The sequence below is a fragment of the Eubalaena glacialis genome, chromosome 4 (assembly GCF_028564815.1).
Source record: "Eubalaena glacialis isolate mEubGla1 chromosome 4, mEubGla1.1.hap2.+ XY, whole genome shotgun sequence".
Classification (NCBI taxonomy): domain Eukaryota; kingdom Metazoa; phylum Chordata; class Mammalia; order Artiodactyla; family Balaenidae; genus Eubalaena; species Eubalaena glacialis.
Window position 1 is genome coordinate 46,823,324 of NC_083719.1, and position 23,042 is coordinate 46,846,365.

The window sequence follows — 23,042 nt, forward strand, 5'->3', positions numbered from 1 at the left end:
TCACTGAAAGAGAACTAGCTCTGGCTACAAAGTTGTCTTGAGACATTTCTGTTGGATATTAGTTTTAAATTTCATATATTTTCATTTCACAGAACCTAATTTCCTCCTTTCAAGTCAGAGGAGAAAAGATGCTTTTAATTTAAAGGTGGGAGCATCACATAAAAGCGACTAATTTTACCCCCCCCAAAAAAACTAGCTTCACACACCCAGTTTCTTTCTTTTCAAGCAACTTGAAATTACATATTTCGAGCAGTTAATAAACCTCCACAGTTAGTGTAATAAAGAAGAGACTAGAATAAGAAAAACTGGCTAGGGAAATTTTTTCTAACAGTATGTCATCTAAGTTTAATAGTTTACTATTAACCTTTTAGGTTTTCATGCTTCAAATGAATTCATAAATGTAATGGGTCTTTATACAATGTAGGGATTAGGAGCCTAGCCCTGCTGTCTCAGGAGTGCGTATCGTGTTGGGAATGGACTGAAGAATGTGTGTTGCACCAGCAGGATCATCTCTCACCATAATTATTGTTGTTGTTACTGATAACAATTATCATCATCAACTTTTTAGCATGTCATGTTGTATAAAGTACAAATCCTACAAATTAACATGTTTAATTGCCTAAACAACCTTTTAGAAATTTTCATGTGTGTTATGTATCCCTATTTACCAAATTAGAAAAACAATGTTTAGAAGAATAAGGAGACTTATTCAATCTTACAGCTAATTTATAGTAAAGCCAGGCCTTAAACAAACCAATTCCAGAACTCCTATTCTTCTATCTGTACCTTAAGATTGTAAGTTTGATCTCACGTAGTCACAAGAGTTTTACATCCTCCTCTCAGATGTGGAGGTGTCAGGATCCTAAATTTATCCCAAGAAGTACATTTAGATAGATGTCCTGAAATAGACATCTCTTCTTCTTTTATAGAAACTCTGTCACCATTTCACATTTGAAAGAAGAATCTTTCTACAATGTAAAAGTCATTCTTTCACACTGACCTCCCATGTCACTGAAAACACTTCTCCTTGTTTACTCCCCCCAAAAGGAATGTTACTGGGTAACACAGTTAATATTTATTTTGAAAGGAAATAGGGCTCAAGAAAGGAAATAATAAAGTGTTTTTAAGGCCATCTTCCAAGTATTTAACCTATATTAATAGCTAACATTTACCATTTAGAGTAATGCAAACAAAATCCAGCAAGATACCATTGCACTTAGTACAATCATTACAGTTGTAGGTGTGGCAAAAGTGGCACTTGATAAGAAATCCTACTTAAAATGTCCAAATCTTACAAGTTAATATGTGATCAGTGATTATTTTATAAGGTGGGGTTGGGGAAGCGGTCCAAAATAGCTGGACCCTCTCCTTATTCCTCATACCAAAACAAATGAGGATGTATCAAAAATTAAATATAAAAAGAGAAACCTTTAAAGAACTAGGATAAAAGTAAGGTGAAAAACAATATGATGATTTTAAAATGGAGTGGCACACTCCTTAAACATGTTATAAAAGCAACACATGGAGGAAAGTTTGCTAAACCTTGCTGTATTAAAAAAAATCTTAGAGGCAAAAAATCAAGTAACCTGATTAAAAATTGGCCAAGTGACTTGAATAGCCTTTTCTTCAAAGATGAAAAATAATCCAACAAGCATATGAAAAGATGCTCAATATCACTAATCATAAGAGAAATGCAATAAAACCATAATGAGATACAATTTCACACCCATTAGGATGGTGACATTAAAAAAAAACAAAACAGAAAGTAAGTATTGATGAGGATGTGGATAAACTGAAACTCTTGTGCGCTGTTGGTAGGATTGTGAAATGGTACAGGTGCTATGGAAAACAGTGTGAAGAGTCTTCAAAAAATTAAGAATAGAACTACCACATGACCTAGCAATCCCACTTCTGGATGTATATCCAAAAGAACTGAATCAGGGTCTTTCATAGCTGCACTATTTACAATATCCAACAGATGGAAGCAACCCAAATATCCACTGCCAGTCAGACAGATAAGCAAAATGTGGTACCTACATACAATGAAATATTATTCAGTCTTAAAAAGGCAATCCTGTCACATGCTACATCACAAGTGAACTAAGAAGACATTATGCTAAGTGGGATAAGCCAGTGACAAAAAGACAAGTATTGTATTATTCCACTTATATGAGATACCTAATGTAATCAAATTCATAGAAAGTAGAATGGTGGCTACCGGGGTTGGGAGGAGGAGGAAAGGGTAGTTATTGTTTAATGGGTATATAGCTTCAGTTTTGCAAGACAAAATGGTTCTGGAGATCTTTTCCACAGCAATGTGAATATGTGTAACACTACTTCACTGTATACTTAAAAATGGTTAAAATGATAAATTTTATGTGTTTTTTACCACAATAAAAAATTAGAATATTTATACATGACTTTTAGAAACTATAAAGCAAAAGGAAAAAAAAATAGACTGAGAAAAATATTCAAAACAGTGTGAGTTAATTTCCTAAATATACTCATTTATTACAAATCAATGAACAAAATGGTTATTATCCCAAATTTTTTAATGATGAAATATATTAACAGGCAGTGGACTAAGAAATAGCAAATAAATAATGAAAAGACGCTAAACTCACTCATAAAACAGAATAGTAAATAATAAATGATATTATATTTTATCCATAATAGTGGTGAAAAATAAAGTGGATCATATTCAGTGATGGTGAGAGGGATAATGAGGTCCGCTGGCATACTGTTTATAGGTGTGTAAAATGATGAAACAATTTTAGAAGTAAATTTGCCAATACCTTTTAATATTTAAAATGTCTTTGGACCAATGATTTCACTTGATAGAAACATATCTTTTGATAGAAATGTATCACTTGATAGGAATGTATCTTTTAGGTTTGTAGTGAGAATTAAATGAAGTAATCCCTGAAAATACCTAGCACTGTGCTTAATACATAGAAATTACTTAGTGTTATCAATATTTTTATTAAATTTACTTAAATATAATTAAAATATTTCTGGGAGGTTACACCAGACAATGTTAATAGTATTTACTCTGGTGAAAGCAAATGGAAAGCTGAGAGGGCTGAGAAAGGGCATACGGGGACTCACACACCATTACCTTTTGTAGGGATTTTTACCATAAACATGTATTACATTTATGGTTTTAAAATGCTAATTTTAGTCACTGAGATCAGGACCAAAAATTCATAAAACATTGGAAAAACACTCATCATTCTCCTTTCTGAACTCCTTTTGCCTACAGTTTTCCTTTCTTCCTCTTTCAAAAGAACTCTATATGCTAAATAAATAACATTTCCCCATTTCTCTTTCTCTCATCCCTTTCCTGAGCCTTTGAGAAGAAACATCAAGACAGTAGGACTGGATGACAACTGTCCACTTAAAGGAATCCAAGTGTTCTTGGCTTCTTGCCCTAAGAAACCTTGTTGCCTTAGCTAGTCAACCTGGAATCCTTAAGAGCTGTTGGAATAGAAAGTACTGTCCATATGGGTGTGGCCCAGACCTCATACTATCTACATGGCTTTCCCAGGGACTCCCAGAACAAGGTATACCATTAGACACTGTAATGGGCTGAATGGTGGCTCAAAAAAAAAAAAGATAGGTCCACATCCTAAACTCCAGAACCTGTGAATGGTTCTAGATGTATTAAATTAAGGATTGTGAGATAAGGACATTATCCTAGATTATCCAGGAGAACTCTAAGTCCAATGACAAGCATCCTTATAAGAGACACACAGAAGGGAAGACTGACACAGAGAAGGCATATAAAGACAGTGGGAAAGATTGGAGTGATGTAGCCATAAACCAAGGAAGTCGGTAACCACTAGAAGCCAGATGAGGAATGGAACAGATTCTCCCCTAGAGCCTCTGTACAGAGTGTAGCCCTGCCAATACATTGATTTTGGACTTCTGGTCTTGAGAACTGTGAGTGAATAAATTTTAGTTGTTTTAAGCCACCAAGTTTGTGGTAATTTGTAATGGCAGCCCTAGGAAACTAATTCAGATGCCCTTCTCTGGAGGACATCTGAGAACAAATGTTTCAATTTGTTTCAACACTGACCCTCACTTTTATACCACTTTCTCTCATCCTTTTCTGTCACAGTCTTAAGAGTCAACATGTCACCATGACGTCGTAAATACTGTTGAAAAAGACATAACTTTGGTGTACAGTGCTTATGAGAAATAATCCCTCCTGTTAGTGCTACAACTGTTAATGTGGTTGATCTGAACTCTATCCCACAAATCTGTGATTCTACAACCTGAGATCCATGTACGTGGGTCACAGGGGCTTTTCTGTCTTCAAAAACACCTACTAAGATGTGAAACTCCCTAGAAGATAAAACTTTCTGGAGTGAAAACTATAATATTTCAGGGAACCCGCTAGGCCACTGGATCTGAGAGGGGAAAGAAAAGGGTCCAGAAAATTCCAAACACTGCCTCTGAGTCCTAAACATGTTTTCTAGAGCAGCTGACCAAGTTCTTTAAGATATTGTACCATCATAAAAACAAAAATATAACCAACAAATCCTGTGCTAATTGTTAGATGTATCAGAAAATGAATTTCAAAGCAGAAGTCATGATTGTCTCACTAAACAGCTGCCATTGAGGAATGCGATTAAGGAAATGAAGCAATGCACCTTTTCCTCATTTTCAATGTGATTACAGCTTCAATGTGTATTTAGTTCTGCCATGGTTTTTAGTGAAAATGTTCAGGGCATGGCAGTGGAGGAGAGTTTCACCTGAGAAGGTTGGCAGATATTTCTCCCAAAAGGCCCTGGGGATTGGCAATACCTTGGAGAAACTATTAAGATTAGAATCTGGCACTGAGTTTTGTAGATTCAGAAACTGGAATCTCTCAGCACATGAGAGAGACCTCTCCTCTCAGAAGCAAACCCATATCACACAAGCTCATGCAACTGCGGAACGGAATCCAAATGCCAGTTAACTTCTTTTCATTAAGCACTACATCATTGCTCTGATTATAATGCTTCAACCATGTGACCCAATACACTCCCTCTCAGTAGAAAGTCCTACAGAACAATGAAGACTGTAATCAGAAGACTGCTTGGTGAAAGGGGAACCAGAACAAAAGATAGAGATAAATAGATGATAGATTAGATAGATAGATAGATAGATAGACAGATAGATAGATTTTTTAAAAGGCTATTAGTAAGATTATTAACATAATTTGAATGTTTAATGTCAGTCTATTAACCAACAGTTCCTCTCGCATGCACAATGTTTGAAAAAGCACTGCCAATGTTTTTCTTTCGTGATTCTCTTCTATGCCTATTCAAATTCCCACCAATCTCATTGGCCTGTCAACTCATCTCTTTAAAGTGTTGCATCTTGGCTCTGCTGCATTAAGTGTATGTTTCATATGTTAATTCACAGGGGAAGACTCTTATTTCTACATCTTTTCTTTCCCTCTGCACTATATACAGACATCATAGAACACTTTGCAGTTAATTGTGACCATAGTATTAATTCTGGCCAAAATACAGCAGAAGAAACAGCATGGCAGAACATTTTCTAATATTCCTATATTGCAGCCCACAACTCTTGATCACTTTACAAGGTCGATCGTCATTATTAGTAGGCATGACAGTAACCCCATGGCTACAACAAGAGGCTGACGACCTTAACTTTCTAGGTGGCCCCTGGTATAAAGCCTGACTTTGATGTGTCTAAACAAGCATAAATATAGAACTCATGGTGAGGTCTATTAGGATTGTAAAATCTTCTGAGAGGAAGCTGTCGAGAGCTGCCCTGCTTAAGAGATTTAAAAGCAGACAGATCAAAGCATGTGTCATTGAAAATCCTGCTGGTTGTCCTGAGAAAGGGGTAAAATTGCAAACCCATTCAGGTGTATCCATTACTGTAATGACCTAGAATAGACTAGGATAACGAAAATGAAGGGTGAGTAGTGTAGGGTCATAATAATAGTAATCACAAGTCATGTGTCACTGATATTGAATTTTTCTTTTGTACAGCAAAGACAGTTTTGTGTTTTTTTCTGAATAGCTATGGTAACAGGTTTTATTTTTGAGTGTCTGGTTTCCTGTCTATAGACCCATGCATCTGAGTAATATGCCTATCCCAAACATTCATTAGGATATTGAAGATGAGTCAAAAAACAAGATAGACATATGCCAAAGGGTTTCATGCTAAGAGTAAAATCTATTTACGCATTGAATTGACAAACTGAATTTTAGGCAGGTAAAAAACCAATGCTGTCACATCATACTGCGTCTCATACTTTCGAGGTTAGAATTACATAGATAGGGAAAGAAGAGGCTAGAAATTCGGCATGCTGAGAAGGAAAGTCTAGAATAGAAGGGTTCTCTTTGCAGGATAAGGCACTCTCTAAAACTTGGAGTAACATGCAATTTCTAAAGGGAAAATCTTCTTGAGTGATGCTGATTACAATTCTGAGCTCTGTGGAGCATTTAATTGACAGTGTATTTCTTATGGCGCTTCCCTTAAAATACAGTTCTCTTCAAACTGATGCTATGCCTCTTTTAAATGGGCCACCCTATATATTCCGAACAAGCTTCTCCCAGTAAAGAATCATGTTGATGTAAATCTACATTGGCAAGAGCGTCAATCAGAGTCAGCTGGGAGTGACAGGCATGTTCTAGCCAATTCTGGATGGTGTGTTGAAATATGCTTCCCAGGCTACAAGAGCTAATGCACAAAAGCCTACCCACGTCTTCATGGGGGTGACATGCTGAACAACAAAGCCATGGCTCTGTCAGAACATAAAACACATACCGGGAGCATTTCTGGAAGAGAAGCCAACCAATCAATCACAGCAAAAGCAACATAATCCTTACAGGTGAAAAGGTGCCAGGGCTCGCCCTTTTCCCTTAGGGCAAAAAAAAAAAAAAAAGGTTTGCACACGTTGCTTTGCAGGTCAACCTCCTAAGACACAGAAGATCGTATTTCCTAATAGCAGCCAGGTTCACCTAATATCCATTTGCAGGCACGTGATACAAACTACCAATTCAAACTCCAAACAGGAAGCTATGTTCTACCCATTTTCGTATTTGTTTTGTTTACAAGTATGATCATGAAAACATCCCTGAACAAATGTTAAAATGCGGCACGGTCTTGCTCTCTTCAAAAAATAATTTATGCCTACACATAAAACCTATTTATTTAATAAAAGCAGTATCATTGTAACAACTATATGTATGAACCATTGTGGCAAGTACAACATATATTTTTTCAGAAATATTTTTTTCAGTTCTTCAATATCTATTTTTAACATCACGCTTAAGAACAAGATTTTGTATCCAATGCAGGGGGGGAAAAATGGTAATTTCATGTTAGAAAATCTGCCCTAGGGCCACACATCTGGAAACTAGCCATTTCCCAATCACCTTTCTGCATCTTCTGTCACACTTCTCATCCCTGGAGCATGAATGTATGGTAAAGAGATGGGAAGAACATGGCTTTACCAGACAGAGATGTTGGCAGGCCTGGCCAGCCGGTTCTCATTGCCTCTCTCCTCCATTTCTATCAATGCACTGCAGCTGAATTAGGGTGCCTGGAGTGAATTAAAACAAGTAGACCCAAAAGACTGGCCATCCTAGCCCAAGAGTTGTACTTGTCTAACTCCACGGCCTCAAATGAGATCCTTGTCTTTGACACACAGTCATCACCACAAGAAGCCCAAGACTGCCAGGCCATTGTTCATCACCAGACTCTCATCCCCAGCTGGCTCTGTAAATCCCCCAGTCTGATTTAAGCCCCCAGCCCTCCCCCAGTCCTCCCTCCAAACTCTCCATTGTGAATTTGCACATTCTTGCTCTGACACTAATGGCTGCCCATTGAGGATGCTGGTTTATTTCAGCTTTCTGATGTGGTGGCTACTTCCCCTCCACGTTTTTGTACCACCTCCTTTGAAGGAGAAGTAGGTCTCTTTCTCGCTTTCCTCTGCTGCTTCCAGAGAGAATCGTGACCCTTTCTTAACTACCTTCCCTTTTACTACTCTCCTCTGAACCACCATTATATCTCACCTGGATTACTGCAACCGTCTAAATTGGTCTCCCTGTTTCCTCCTCGGCCCCACATCTGTATTTTCTACACAGGAGCCTGAATGATTTTTTCAAAACTTAAGACAGCCTGTGTTTCTTCCTGAGGCAGACACTCCCACTGCTAACACTTCTCCCTTCAAAACATCATAGTCATCACCAAGAAAGATCCCCAATCCTACTATAGCTTCAAAACACTACATGACGTGACTCCTTTCTACGTCTCGGACCTCATTTTCTATAACGTCCCCTGCCCTCAAACACACCAATCACATCATCCCTCAGACCTTTGCACTTGTTACTTCTTCTGCCTGAAATGGTCTTCCCCGAGGTAATCAGTCACCTTCTTCAGACCTCTATTCAAAAGTCACCTTATAGAGAGTCCTCCCCCAAAAGGTATATAAAACTCTATCCCCTTACCCTGCTTTCTTCTTCTTTATTGTACTTGTTATTCTCTGACCTACTGGAATATTTATTTATACATTGTCTTCTTCTCTGTTAGAATATATGCTCCATGGAGGTAGGACTTTGTCTTTTTTGCTCAGTGTTATATCCTCAGAAGAGTGACAGATACAGAGTAGACACTCAGAAATTATTGTTTGAATAGATGAAAGGATAACAGGGTATTTAGCTCCTGATTCTTACCCTGGTAAGCCAGTCTTGAAATAGAGTATCAATACCTTAAGAGTGACATGGTTTTCTGGGTACAGTCCATCAGAACTGCTAGATGTGTTTTAAGCATTATATTCTCGTGCAATTTAATGAAAAGGCAGATACAATCCTCACATAAATAATATCTCTGCTCTACGCATCAGAACACAAGTGCCACCAGTGGAATTAACACATCTCATTTGAATGGAAATACAACCGTGTTTTCTGCTATTTCTGAAGGATTATCTTAGAAGGAGTAGAAGGCATAGCTAGCGGAAAGATGGTATACACTGGTCTAATTGAACTAAATCTCACATTCCAACCATTGAGTGTTCAGTGCATACACTTGTGGTTTAGCAAGCTTAGCATGGGGTAATAACTCAAAATGTCACTTCCTTTTATTTGGAGTAAAGCTGTTAAGAAAGATAAAATTGATTGTGTTTCACTTAAGCATATAAATCTGTGGGGTGGGGGGTGTGTGTGTGTGTGTGTGAGAGAGGTGAGAGAGACAGAGAGAGAGAGAGAGAGAGAGAATGTTAGCTGACCTTTGAAACCTGATTCCAGCTTTCCTTTACAGTCGCTTTCCGTAAAGATACTCCATGCTGTACCCAATCTCACCTAAACCCCATGTAATCTCCGTATTGGTTCATGTTGTTCCTTTACTGAAAAGAACTTACCTCCTACCACTTCCGGTCCTTCCATACTTCACTCCAGTTCTCTTCCTACTGAAATTCTCTATGCTTCATGTTCACATCAAATTCTTTTCTAGGCCCCATTTTTCTCTTTGTAAAATGTGACAATTAAACATACACCTAATTAAGTTGCCATGAATATTAAATAACATAAGCTAAGAAAAAGCTCAATATGGGCCTTCTTTGCGACTACTCTATCTCACACTCCATCTCAAGTCTTACATGATTCCCATCATTAGAAACAATCTCTACTTTCCTATAAACTCCACCACTCTTTGTACAAAACAGTAGTTATGGCAACTACTGCTTTATGGTTATTTGAGTAATCGTATTTTATCCCCATCTGATCAAAATCCTTGAGAGCAAAGACAACAATGCCCCGATAGCATCACATACAGCAATTTTCATAGAGTACACACAGTAGGAGGTGAACTTAGCTTCTAGATATCAGTGGGTTCAGATCACCCTCAGTGTTCCTCCATGACTCTTTTTTCATGATATTTGAGTAGTACTTTATTCTTTTCAAAAAGTCTTTTCATTAAGTATATCATTTGAATTTTTAAATACTTCCATAAAGTAAGGAACGAATTAGTAATAGTTCCATTTTATGGATGCACTTAATTGCGACCTGTGGAGTTTAAATGATGCCCCTGGGATCTCACAGTAAGTGAGTAGCAGAGTTGGACCAGACAGTATATTTTGGGACCTCTTTCTGTATCACAAGACTATGCTAGGTGTTAGGAATACACTAGTGAATAAAATGAAAGCTTGTCCTCTAGATCAGTGGTTCTCAGCCAGGGACAATTTTGCCCCCAGTGGACATTTGGCCATGTTTGGAGACATTCTGGATTTTTACTACAGGATGGGTGTGACTGACATCTAGTGTGTAGTGGCCAGTGGTCCTTACAGCCTACGATGCACAGGACAGCCCCCATGACAAAGCATTGCCTTGGCCCATCGAGGTTGAGAACCTCTGCTCTGGATTCAGCTCCAGGATGATTGACTGTGAAGAATCTATAGGAAATAACACCAGAGAAGGTTGTGGAGATGAGTTTGCAGCTGATGACAGAGACTGAAACACCAAGTTGAGGAGTATGAATTTTATCCTGTAGACCAGGGATTGGCAAACTATGACCAGTAGACCAAATCCAGCTCTTAACTGGCCCCCCCTCTCAGATCTGCTGTGGGTGAAGAGCTGGCTTCCTAGATGTGACCTGGGCAGTTGTACCAGGCCTCACTCTCCGAAGTGCCCTGTGTGGGATTGAATGCTCTGCTGTTGCCTTCATGAAATTCTTAATATTCTTTTGAACGAGAGTTTCTGCATTTTCATTCCACACTGAACCCTGCAAGTTAGGTAGCCGGTCCCATGTGAGTGTTCTAGTCTGGAAGTAAATTCTCCATAAGATTACGGAGGTGTAGAAAAATTGGGCTCCTAGCTTACCTCAGCTTTCGCCTATTTGCACAGAGATCCTCACCGTTTTCAAAAGCCCATGTTTGTGCCCTTTGGAAGTAGAACTTGGAAACTGCCATTAGCAGGTATAGCAGTTTTCCATAGAGCAGGTCTATGCTTCTTTGCATCTCTGTAGCTACCAGGTAGGAAATTAATAATTGTAGGGTGATAAAAACGGGGTACCAACACCTGACTTTCAACTGGGTAATTGGAATTACCCAATCCAAGTTCAGTGCGTTTACCTCCAACTAAGGGATTCAGACCCAAAGAACCCCTACAAAAACTGAGGTCCTTCTTCCAACAGTGGAAGTATCGGTGGTTCAGGACCACTGGGTTGATCATTAGAGAATCTGATGCACCAAGATGGTTTTAGGCATAAGGGATGTCATTTACTGAATTTAAAATTTTGAATTAAATTATAAGAAGGTTATTTCCTTCCCAAATCCTTTCAGTCATTCTTATTACCTGAAGGAGAAGGACTTAATCGGTCTTTCACACCTCTACATTACTTACTAACTGCCATTTTAAACAAAGAGAGAGCAGACCTCAGACTCAGACCCTCTAGCAGGTCATAGTATCCAGTTAAACTTGAATCTATTTAGCTTTCATTCATTGTATTTTTGTTCAATTATCTTCCATGTATGATAAATGACACTGGTTTCCAATTTATAGTCAGGATATAAAGCTTCATTTTTAAACATATAGGCCTTTAAATAAAAATATAAATCAACTAAAAAAAATTAAATACAACACTGTACAAATGACCCACAGATGTACCTTAAACTGGGAAGGTGATACAGGAATAAGTGCACCGTTAATGACACTGCTATTGCTATTGTAAGAGGGCTTTATTAAAGAAGCCTGGTTCTATTTAGAGGCGAGCTGTATAGCATTCCGCCTTGTGTGTCATCCACCTCCAATTCATATAAGTTTTAGTTATTACTACCCATAAATCATACACTGTTCTATTTGGCACACACTCAATAGAAAGTCATAAAAAAAATCACACTGCAAAGTAAAACAAATACTATAAACCTAAAGAAGGTAAACAGTAGAAATGATAATCCAAATAACCTTATTAGGCAGAAAGTTGCTTTCTTCAAAAGGTCAACAATACACACTCACCATTTATAAGTATAAATGTGAAATCAGCTATATAAGAAAATGAAAAAGAACCCATGTACCCTCCTAATAATAATATACAGAGGAAGCCACTTTATTTTAACGATAGCTAATTTGATCAGAGGGCTATCTCATAAGATTAATGGAAAGGAAATCGGTTGGTTTGAAATTACTGCCAGGTAAAAATGGGTATGAACTATGGACAAACTATTTACATTAAAATAACCTGCTAAATCTCTTCAAAAATTTTTTCTGTTATTCTATTTTACTTATTCTGAAGATGTACTTTGGAGAAGTGGTACTTTGTTTCTGCCAGTTCAAATTTCTCCAAATTTCATACTAAAAAAACAAACAAAAAAAAACTGTGCAGGGTGTTTTGGGGATTTTGTTTGTTTGTTTCAAATTTCTCCTCAAAATCTTGGCATTTCTTTTATAAGCGTAAGTCTTGTGTATAATTGAACCACTATGAATTCTAAGAGATAGAATTAGTCATAAGAGTTTAACAAGCTAATTATTCAGTAATTTACCAAGAATCATAAATATATTTACATATTTTTTCAGAAATACAACAGGCATAAATTATTTTCAAAGTATAAACTAAAAATTATTAAAATGCGTATATCTGACAAATTAGTGACACTATCATATACCGATTCATTCCTGTTTACTAAAGTCAAATCATACCCGTCTAGGTGTGTGTAAACCCAGAACACACACTCATACACACAGGTGACAAAGTCCAAACAAATGGTTAATCATTGCGTTTGAAACTTCTTTCCACTATGGCAATCAAACACGACATCACCAGGACTTCTAGGCTGGAAAGCTATAGATCTCCCCAGGTGTTCAGCATAAGAGCCACAGCAACTGAGGGTATGTTTCTCAATTAAACAACAAGTATTCACTAAATATATATTATACAGGTGGCACTTGGCCCCTCACAATGGATACAAAGATTGATGTATGTGAGGGTTCCTACTTTTTAGGAACTTAAAGTCCAGCTGCACAGTCAAAACACACCCATGAAAAAGAAAACAGCGTAAGACAGAAAGCGTTAAATAAATGGCAACACTGCGCTCTCAGAGTTCAAGGACACATCTCACCAAACGAAGCAGGCAACTTGGCCCCGTACACATTTGCTCCTGAAAACCCAAAGTCGAGCCATTAATCCCAATGTTTTCACTTTCTTTCCTCTCATTAAACTTTACATTTTATTTATGATATACTGGCCCAAAGAAAGCAATCTCAGAAATGCCCTTTTAAAGAAGAAAGACAGATAGCATGTACTTATGGTCCCAGAGATATTTCCATTCTGAAAGCAGGCATCTTGTTAAGTCAAAGAGACCATTCCAAAATGGGGGGACTGGGCAGGAAAGCTGGCGATGACTAGAAGGAGAGTGTTTTGAGGTCAGATGGGCTGTGGTCCTCCTGTCTGGCCATCCGGTCATTCGCAGTCAGCCTGTGAGTCAAGCCAGCTCTGGTTACCAAGCAGTTTGCTGCTCTGTTGCTTAGTGACTTGAGCCTGCAGACCATCATTTCCAGCTGGCTCTTCTGGAACCGAACCTTAATAGATTTCTGACTTAATCTTTTCTTTAGAGCTCAAGCCTTTCATGCCTTTCTCTCTGAATCATTGAAAATAAAATTACCCTCTGATTGGTTTTGTCTTGATGCCAGTCTTAGTCTAAAACTACTCTAAAACAGAATGTTTTCTGTTGACCTTAAAACCTTCCTTCATCAAGGACATATATTTCTCCTCCACATACACATATTTTTGTCAAAAAAAAAAAGTCTACATTCATACAAGCCACAGGTGTTAAAACAAATAAACTGAGATTCCACACTAAGAAAGGGTTCTGTTCCTACCCTTCTGTTAACTAACCACCATTCTGTAAAGTCATTGAATATTCACTGTTGCAGCTCTGATATACAAGCTGGGTAGGGAAATAAATGTGAATGTGATTCTTAGCCCAAAGGAAGGTAATGCTGAAAGAATACACGGTGGAGAGTTAGGCAAACCTGAGTTTAAGTTTTAAGTCAACTCACTTCATGGCTGCATAGTTGAATGATCTTGGTTATGTACTAATTTCTCTGGCCTTGGCATATGTATATGTAAAATACAGCTAATAATACTTAAATTCAACTGTGTTTGTTTTGAAAGGTTAATGTACATAAAGTATCTGACACACAGCAGGAGCTAAATCATTATTGGCTATGTTATAATAAGTCTACTATTATAAAGTTATGTTATTATGAACCTAAAGTTTTTAGTCCAAAATGAAATCAAACAATTTGGTCTCATATCAACTCAAGATCTCATTTTGAAAATAAGTACTTCATTTGAAATAGCTGGACAGCATTTATGTCCTTAAAATTGAATATGAAATGATTTTTCCTGTTTTTTACATATAGTAGAAGAGATTGGTGTGTTAAGATAGTATATAATTGAAGATACAGTAAAAAAAATTTTAAATTTGAATTTTTATTATCTACAGATTTCTACATTTCCTACCCTAAATCATGGCATCCAGATGGTGTCCTAGAGTGAATACCACCAATGCTTTCATCTTGAAGGTCCTGCAGCCTTTTTATGAGCCACAGAATTATTAAAGCACTCTGTCCCCTGTTTTTACCCATGAGGCATACACCTCAGTAGCTTACAACAGCAAGTTGGAACTTCTTTTTAATTACTTACCTTAAATGTACTGTGGTTTGTTATCACTTTGTAAATTTCATTAGTCAGTTTCTTACTTGTAAATATCAAATGCCTCTATAGCCATATGACTTATGAATAGAAAGTCTACAATTCAAAAAGGTTGAGTAACTAAGGTCAAATATTAAGTGGCCGCAGAGCTGGAAATACATGGCTTCCACTATGCTAAACTCCTCAGAGTTTAAAAACATGATTTTTTTCAAAAGCAAAACCATTAAAAAACAATGACATAACTTTGCCACACTGGTGACAATAAAGCTTCTTCCTGAAACTGCTACTTGAAGAACAATTTTGGTGGCTTCCTGTCTAAGGAAAAAAAAAGTGCTGAAGCTCTGAAGCTCAATTAATTACCTAACCTCACAGGAGCTTGTTATTTATAAAGAAATTTATATAAAGAATAACTTTTAAAATTGAAGCTATGATTTAAAAATTATTTTCATGAACTTTGAGGTTCAATTTTTTACTTTCTTCTCATTCAGCATTTCTACCAAGTTTATAAAAAAGACTGCGCTTTTGCTTGGAAGTAGTTTCACCACTAGTATTGACAGAATTGGCTTTGGCTGGTACCGATACACTTAATCTCTTTTCTCTTTAAGATAAATGTCAAAGGTCACAGAAAGTACATATGAGTAATAAATTGCCATGTCATTTCATTGTTTTCATTTTCCTCAGTAATTATTTGTCACATTTTTATTTTGTAATTTCTTAAATATCATAAAGGCAACTGACAAGTTTTTAAGATGAATATCTTCCTGGGGTCTTCTGATTTTAGGAAAGGCTAAGCATGCTTTTCAAAAGTTACAGACACCCTTAACTTGCAGTGCCCCAAGATTCCTGGGGAAGACACACAGCCAATTACACCAGAGACACAGCTAAAGACTCAGCCAACTGGCTCCACCTAACCTGCTGGCATTACTTCCTGTTGTGCGTCCCAGAAAATTTCCCCCAGAAACTTCCTCCCCACCTCCTTGTATCACACTATAACCACAGCCTACCTCTGGGTTCCCAGCTCCTAGGAGATCACCAGCAATGCCCTTCTCTGGGTATCCTCACCGTAAGGGGCAGAGAGAAGATAACCTTAAAGTTAAGTCAGGCAAATGTAGGAGAGTTGGAACAAAGAAGAAAGAGTCTCAAATAGAACACCTAAATAATAGCTTTGAAAATCTACTTGGGTGTGTGTGGAGGTGTGTTTGTGTGTGACCTATAAACTCTCTAAATGGCTGGATTTCTTCTTTATAGGTGATAAAGGGTTTCTGGATCCTTCTGTAACTTGAAGAAAATTTATAGTGTATTTCTCTCTTAAACAACAACCATGAGAGCAACTGTAGTGGCTGAAGAAATTATGGCTCAAGAAAGCAAATGTTTACTTTTAAACATGAGCAATTTTATATCCAATGCCCAGTAAAGAGAAATTTATAATAAACAAAAATTATAGCCCAAAACACTTACCTAGCTCCCTGAAAATCTTTAAGATTTTCTAAAAGTCTCCTGAAAAACGCCTTTCAAAAATCCACCTAAAGAAATTATTTTGTTGTTTAAGGACGTTACTAACTGCTTCTTCTACTTTTGGATATGTTGTAATTAAAAACACACACACACACACAGAAATTTTAAAGATAAGACACGTGGTATAACCTGGATAGTATCTTGCCCAAAGAAATCCTATTGCCTAGTATCACTTCCGCACTCTAGAACACGTTCCTTCATTTGGTGCACAGAACCCAGTGTAAAGTGAGGAAAAAAAACTGAAAAATATAAAGATTTGCCTGACTGATTTTCCGGAAATGAACTTAACACTGAAAGTTTTCTTAACCAGAAATTCCGCTGACGTTCATGTTGACATCAGAGGGAATTCCCTACTCTGATGAAAACAGTCTGGTCTATAATCACTAGACTACAAAGTACTAGACATTAAATAAAAATGGTAAAACAAAGTGGTGAGAAGCATGAGCACAAGAGGGTCCTAATCTAACACACAGCACCAGATCGAACACCAGTGTTCAATGAACATCAGCTAGGGATATAATTATTACTAAAAACATTGTCCCATCCACAAACAACTGACAGGGTAACCATTTAAAAATGTAAACATGAGCCTAAAGATTCAGGCTGAGCAAGACTGGATTAATGGACACATAATAAAGAAAATATTAGCTTATATAATGACCCTCATTAAGTGCCTGTCCCTGTGCAAAACACTTTAATTTACACATAATTGTACTTAATAAAACCACAACACCAAGTGGATACGATTACCATTCCCAGGAAATTGGGTAACAGAGAAACAAGCCTATGTTAAGCAACTTGTTCAAAAATCACACTAGTAAACGGGAAGTCAAAGTTTAAACGAAAGTAATCTGACTTCTTCTCAGATGCTCTCTGTCCAAGAGTCACACAGCACCTGGAGTATTGTATCAATTCAGTAAAATACTTTTTAAATGGGTTGTGAAAATCCAAGTGAAGTCTGGTTAAGAACAACCAGGATCAACCTGGTAACTACAGCATATAGACGTGAAATAACCTAGGATGTTTAGTTAAGAAAAGAGAATAATTTTTAAAAAGCATGATAACACTGACATTACTGATTAATGGGTGTGCCAAGATGAATAGAGCAGGGTCCTGGCTCTCTGATGGGTTATTCCAAGCCTCTCGCGTTAAGGGCTAAGTTATGGAAGACGGGAGAGATTCAAGCTGTGGGGTTTTCAAAGCAGATCCAGGGGGACTTCCCTGGTGGTGCAGTGGTTAAGAAACCACCTGCCAATGCAGGGGACTAGGGTTCGAGCCCTGGTCCAGGAAGATCCCGCATGTCGCAGAGCAACTAAGCCGATGCGCCACAACTACTGAAGCCCACACGCCACAACTACTGAAGCCCGTGCGCCTAGAGCCCGTGCTCCGCAACAGGAGAAGCCACCGCAAGGAGAAGCCCGTGCATCGCAACGAAGAGTAGCCCCCGCTCACCACAACTAGAGGAAGCACATGTGCAGCAACAAAGACCCAAGGCAGACAAAAAAAAAAAAAAAAAAAAAGCAGATCCAGGAACCAAGGATGACAATTACAAGGAAGGAGATTTCAACTGTATGTAAGCAAGGACTTCCCAGTCACTAGACTTGTCAAAAAATAGAATTGCTCTGTATAATCCTCATCCAGGAGGTATGCAGAGATGTTAAAGGACCAGTCATCATAGATGTTACTCTATGAATTTAACTATGGTATAGAGGGTGAACCAGTAGCTGTTACTACATTGTGACTGACATGGGTGGGCTGTTCACCAGATGTTTTACCTTATTCCTGGCAACATGGCTGAGATAGGTTTCCCAGCCTCCTTTGCAGTTATATGTGGCCACAGGACTGAGTTCTATCTGGGGAATACTGGGATAAGTAATGTGTGCACTCCTAGACCTGCCTCATAAAAACTCATGAATGCCATCTTCTGTGCTCTTTCCCCAGATTCAGCTGAGCCTGGCAAACTTGGAAACCATGTGTTACCAATAGAAGAACCGCAAGATGGTAGAACCCGGGGTCCCTGAATTACCCCAGGGCAGGCTAGCTTGCCATGAGAAGCAGAAGCAAGAAATAAACATTTACTGTCTCAATCCACTAAGATTTGGAGAGTATGTTGTAGAGCAAAATGTTTACCTGAACTTAATCAGATGCCTTCCAATATGATTTTTTCTACTGTAGTATAAATAATTTGAAACCAAGGAACAGCTCTTGTGCAACTTTGTGATCAGTAGGTACAAGCTAAACACTTTGGACTCAATAGGTATTAAATACATGCATATCGAATGGAAAGGAATATCAAGTATAGGAACCAACATTCTGAGGCAGGAACACACGTGGTGTGTATTTAAATGGCTGATCATTTAATTTAGGAGGAGGGGAGGATTTGACTATAGTTGTGGTAGTAGCAGCAGTTTAGATAGGAAAATATATATATATATAAGCAGCACAATTTGGAATAAATTTTTAAAATTCTGGATCATGCTTAGTCCAAGTAATGAAAGCACAGATGGAACGATATTTGTCGAAAGATGCCTGTGGATATTATGAACGTCTTGCGGTTTGTTGAACCACTAAGGAAAATGTGAGGTACTCTTTCCAACTCCCTTGCTGGATGCTTTTTTATCCATGAGGGATATTGTCTCCCCTTCGTTACTGAGAATTGGTATCATGATTTTTCTTTTTCATGTCCATTGCTCTTTTGATGCCTCCCTCATCTGCTGGAGACCTGATACACCACAATGAAAGATCGGCAGAAATTGTGACCTTGGAGTTTCTCCAAACAGCATCAGAAAAGGAAGTGCCAGAAATTTCAGAAGAAAGCCTGTTTTCATGAGATTTCCTGCCTTCCTTACATCTCAACATGTCCAAATAGTTCCGATAACCTTCAGTTGAACTCGAGGTTGCTTCACTCAGATAGAAATCAGGCGTCTGAGTGGAGGCTTACTCATTTAGCAACAGGTACAATTTAGGAACTATAATTAAAAAGGCATCTCAACCAAAAGGGACATTGCATACCAAAATTCTGGCCCTGACCCTGTCTGAACTCCAGCCAGCTTTCCTGCTCTGGCACCTGATGCTCCGTCTCAAGCCGTCCCTCTCCTCAGAGCATCTCCTAGTGTTCATCTATGCCTTTCATTCACTGCTTATCTCTGACAAATTCTTTCAACAGTATCTTCCTCAGAGAGAAGTCATCTTTTTCCATCATTTAAGACTGAAAAAAATCAGTGCTTGTCTTACCCCTCTTACAAGCATTGTATCTAACTAAACTTAGAAATGCCACTTAGTTAAAATCTTGGGGAAAATAAGAACTAAACTTAGAAATGCCACTTAGTTAAAATCTTGGGGAAAATAAGAACACTTCCTCGATCAGAGATCTAGCTATTTAAAATGACAATTCTGAGGTCAGACATTTCTTTGGGTGGGTCATGTCTTTTATTTCCTTTGTTGCCTATTTTCATCTATGACATGAATGCATTCCTGGGTAGGGCCATGTGGCTTAAGTTTAGATTTTGATTCTATTTCTTGCTGCTTCTTTCCTAGAAGTCTTGATTCTGGTTTTTGGGGGATTTTTGTTTGTTTGTTTGCTTGTTTTGGTTCTGTTTTCTTTTGTTTTTTCCATTCCTGGCATACTCTTTTGTGTTCTATGGAAAAGCTGTATAAAAATCATTCAGTTTCTCAACTAACATACTCGTTATTTTTCTTCTGTTATGTCTGTTTTCTTCATCATAATTAATATTCATTTTGCCAAAATGTGGAAGTAGTGCATAGAACCTACTACTGCCTAAAATTAACCAACTGTGTATCACAGACCCCTCTTTCTCTGATCACAGCCTAAAATTGCCTCTTTTCAGGCAGAAACACCATAATAAGCTCACACAATGATTTATTTTAATATTTGTTTTTACAAGAGCATGAAAATATCAAGAATCGTCTAGAAACCTACGTGGTACCATATGCATAAAACAAATTCACCTATTATATAGAAGATAAAAACATTCATAAAGAAAATAAAAATATTGACAAAATAGTCAAAGAATTCAAATTCAAAGAACACGGCAGTATTACCGAGTACCAGCCTGCAACTTTCTGCACGGCATTCCTAAACCCACTGAAAGGCACGTTGAGATTACGAATATATTAAAGTCAGTAGTTAGGAGGGGTTTTACTTGGACACAGCATTACACACATACACACACCCACACACACACACTCCATACACATCTCTGTTTAATTGGGGATCATGCCGAAAAGAGAACAAACTATGATTTTCCTCCTCTCCTTTCTGGTCCTTTCTTTCCTAGGCTGTTGCAGGACCTGGCAGGATTACTAGCTTAAGAATTCAAAGAAACGCTACCACATCGGTAGAGGGAAAAAAAAAAACCTGCATTCTTATTTGACATCTGGAATTCAGTTTTCTTGTAGGAACTTGCAATAGGAATTGAACTTTGAGAACCACCCACCTCAAAGGCTCCTACTACCAATCTCAAGGATTCCTGCCCCGACTTGGACATCTGTGGGATTTATTAAGGTAGATTACTTCCGATAAATCACGGGTCAGGAGTGAAGACGAAGACGCTCCCCTCCCTACCCCTAAAGTGAAAGGCGGGAGGCGCAAAAATTACCCAGGGGCACCTGGCCACCATGTCTGATAATCCGTGCAAACCTTACCACGTATGTGCCACTGTGAACCGCCGCTGTTTGGGGATGTTGCTACTGAGAAGCATCCTGCGCAGGAGCCTGGGGGAATTTCTCGGCGAAATCACCGGTGAGAGCTTGGGAGAAACCGATTTCTTTGCTGTCTTGGACTTCTCGTGCTGCAACAGGTTTTCCCGCAAGGATTTCACAAGATCCTCGTTCAGCCAGGGGTTTGGACAATGCGGATTATCCACTTCAGGGACTGTTAAGGAGTCCGGGCTTGCCGTCTGCTGAGCCATTTTCCCGGTCAACTTTGTACAGTTGGCAACGATCCAGGGCAACGTGGTTCCCTGGCCTCTTTCCAGTGATTGCCTTCCTCGGACTCTCGGGGAGACGTCCGGGGAAGCAGGTCGGATCGAGCCGCTGCTAGTTCATTCGGTCGCCTGCCTCAGTCTCTCGGCGGAGACTGGGCTGGGAGTAGAGGAGGCGAGCGCACGCCACGGCGGAAGCCTCTTGAACGTCACCCCTCCTCTGCCGATCCCCTGCCAAAGATCACCGCCGAGCTCGCAGGGCAGAGGAACATGGAGGGAAGCCACGGCGAGCGAGGCTTTTGCCAGCGCTACAAGGCAGCCTGTTAAACTATTGGAACTAATGCGCCGCAGCTGCTCCTGTGACTTCTGCTCATGTACATAAAAAGTCCTGGGGGGAGGGCTTAACCATCAGATGCCTGCTGCTGGTTGTTTGGCTAGTCTTTCCATTTGCTTATTCCTGAATCCAAAGGAAAGAAAAACTTAGAACTTGACCTTCCTCTCCCGCAAGGTCTATTTATCTCCCTTCGGTCCGCGTTCGTAAAAGAAATTGCTAGTCCCTGGTTTTTATAAGGAGAGAATAAACAAACATGAGCTAGACAAGGAGAAATACATCCCTGTTGGCTAAACTCAATCTGATGCACCTTATAAAACAAATCCCAAGAGAGTAAAATTAACTCTTTCTTTTCCTCCCTCTTTCTCTCTAGTTAGAAACCAAACAAAAGGTTTCAAAATACTGCATATGGAACACATTACCGGTTGTGTTGTGTTGTTTAGCCTTGCTAATGAAGGCCCTTTCAAAGCGTGGAACAACACAGTTACATACACGAATGGTGTTTGTTATCTCTTTGCATTTAAACTGATGATCCTCCAGAGGAACAGATTGTTTTCATAGGGGACTAAAAATGATTTTAGAGTTTCAATTATTGCTTATGGTATATACATTTTTATTCAATTATAGAAGAAATAAATCTAGCTTTTCATAGTTATTTCCTTAAATGTTTTTAATGTAAGATTTGTATTCGTGGTCAGAATAGCTTCAACAAACTTACTCAAAGGAGGTTTAAAATAAAAGAGAAGATATTGTTTCTTACCTATTTAGTTTGCTACTGGAGGAAAAAATGTAAATATTACAATAATTCAAGTAAGTAGGTGATAAGGCCTGTTAAATCTCATTATATGGACACCAGAAGTGTAAACATTAGAACTGAATTTGGAAGGGAATCCAAACCTTTGATTATAGATGCCCCCAGCAGCCTAGTGATGCTACAGACAGCTCAGGATTGAAATCAAATCACATATCTCAGGATCTAAGAAAATATTTTTTAAAAATTTAAAACACAGTAACTTAAGAAGGAGTTAGGAAATGCAGAATAGAATAGTCTGACTGAATTTTTTTGTTTGTTTCTACGATTACTATTAGGTCAATTCTAAGAGTTCCTGCTACCTTCTTCCCTGGTTGTTCCACCTTAAGTTTTAATTTCTTGCCTTTAAAATGTTACAGAAAAGGATACTCTGATGTTCTGTTCACAGAAGCACAGGGTCACCACTTGGTGTACCTATAATAATTTAATGAGACACATGTACCATGACTTAATCAGAAAATTTGTTTTATACACACACACACACACACACACACTTAAGTAATAATTTAAATGAATAGCCAATTTCTGTAAAATGGGCTGAGGGCCTGACAATTACATTAGGAGTTGTGCAAAACAGGTATGCGTAAGCGTGCTTACCCTCAAAGAGTTTATAATTTAATGGAAAGGACTACACTATGCTCAGAAAAAGACACCAGAAGACCTAAAAAATGAAATTATCAGGGGCAGAAAAATACAATGAGAATGGTGTACATAAGTAAAGAGGGAATGCTGAGTTGCAGTAAAGCTTGAAGAGGGGAAAGATAAAAAA

General features: G+C 38.3%; 1 protein-coding gene across 4 annotated transcripts in view; it reads right to left on the minus strand.

Moving 5' to 3' along the window:
• Window positions 1-21,286, minus strand: part of PDE4D (phosphodiesterase 4D) — a 721,935-nt gene extending 700,649 nt beyond the window's left edge. For all 4 annotated transcript variants that reach the window (XM_061189275.1, XM_061189273.1, XM_061189281.1 and 1 more), the window contains exon 1: window positions 20,854-21,286. In XM_061189275.1, coding sequence (XP_061045258.1) covers window positions 20,854-21,119 — 266 coding nt within the window. In that variant the 5' untranslated portion in view covers window positions 21,120-21,286. The remainder of the gene's footprint in view (window positions 1-20,853) is intronic.
• Window positions 21,287-23,042: the final 1,756 nt, after the last annotated feature.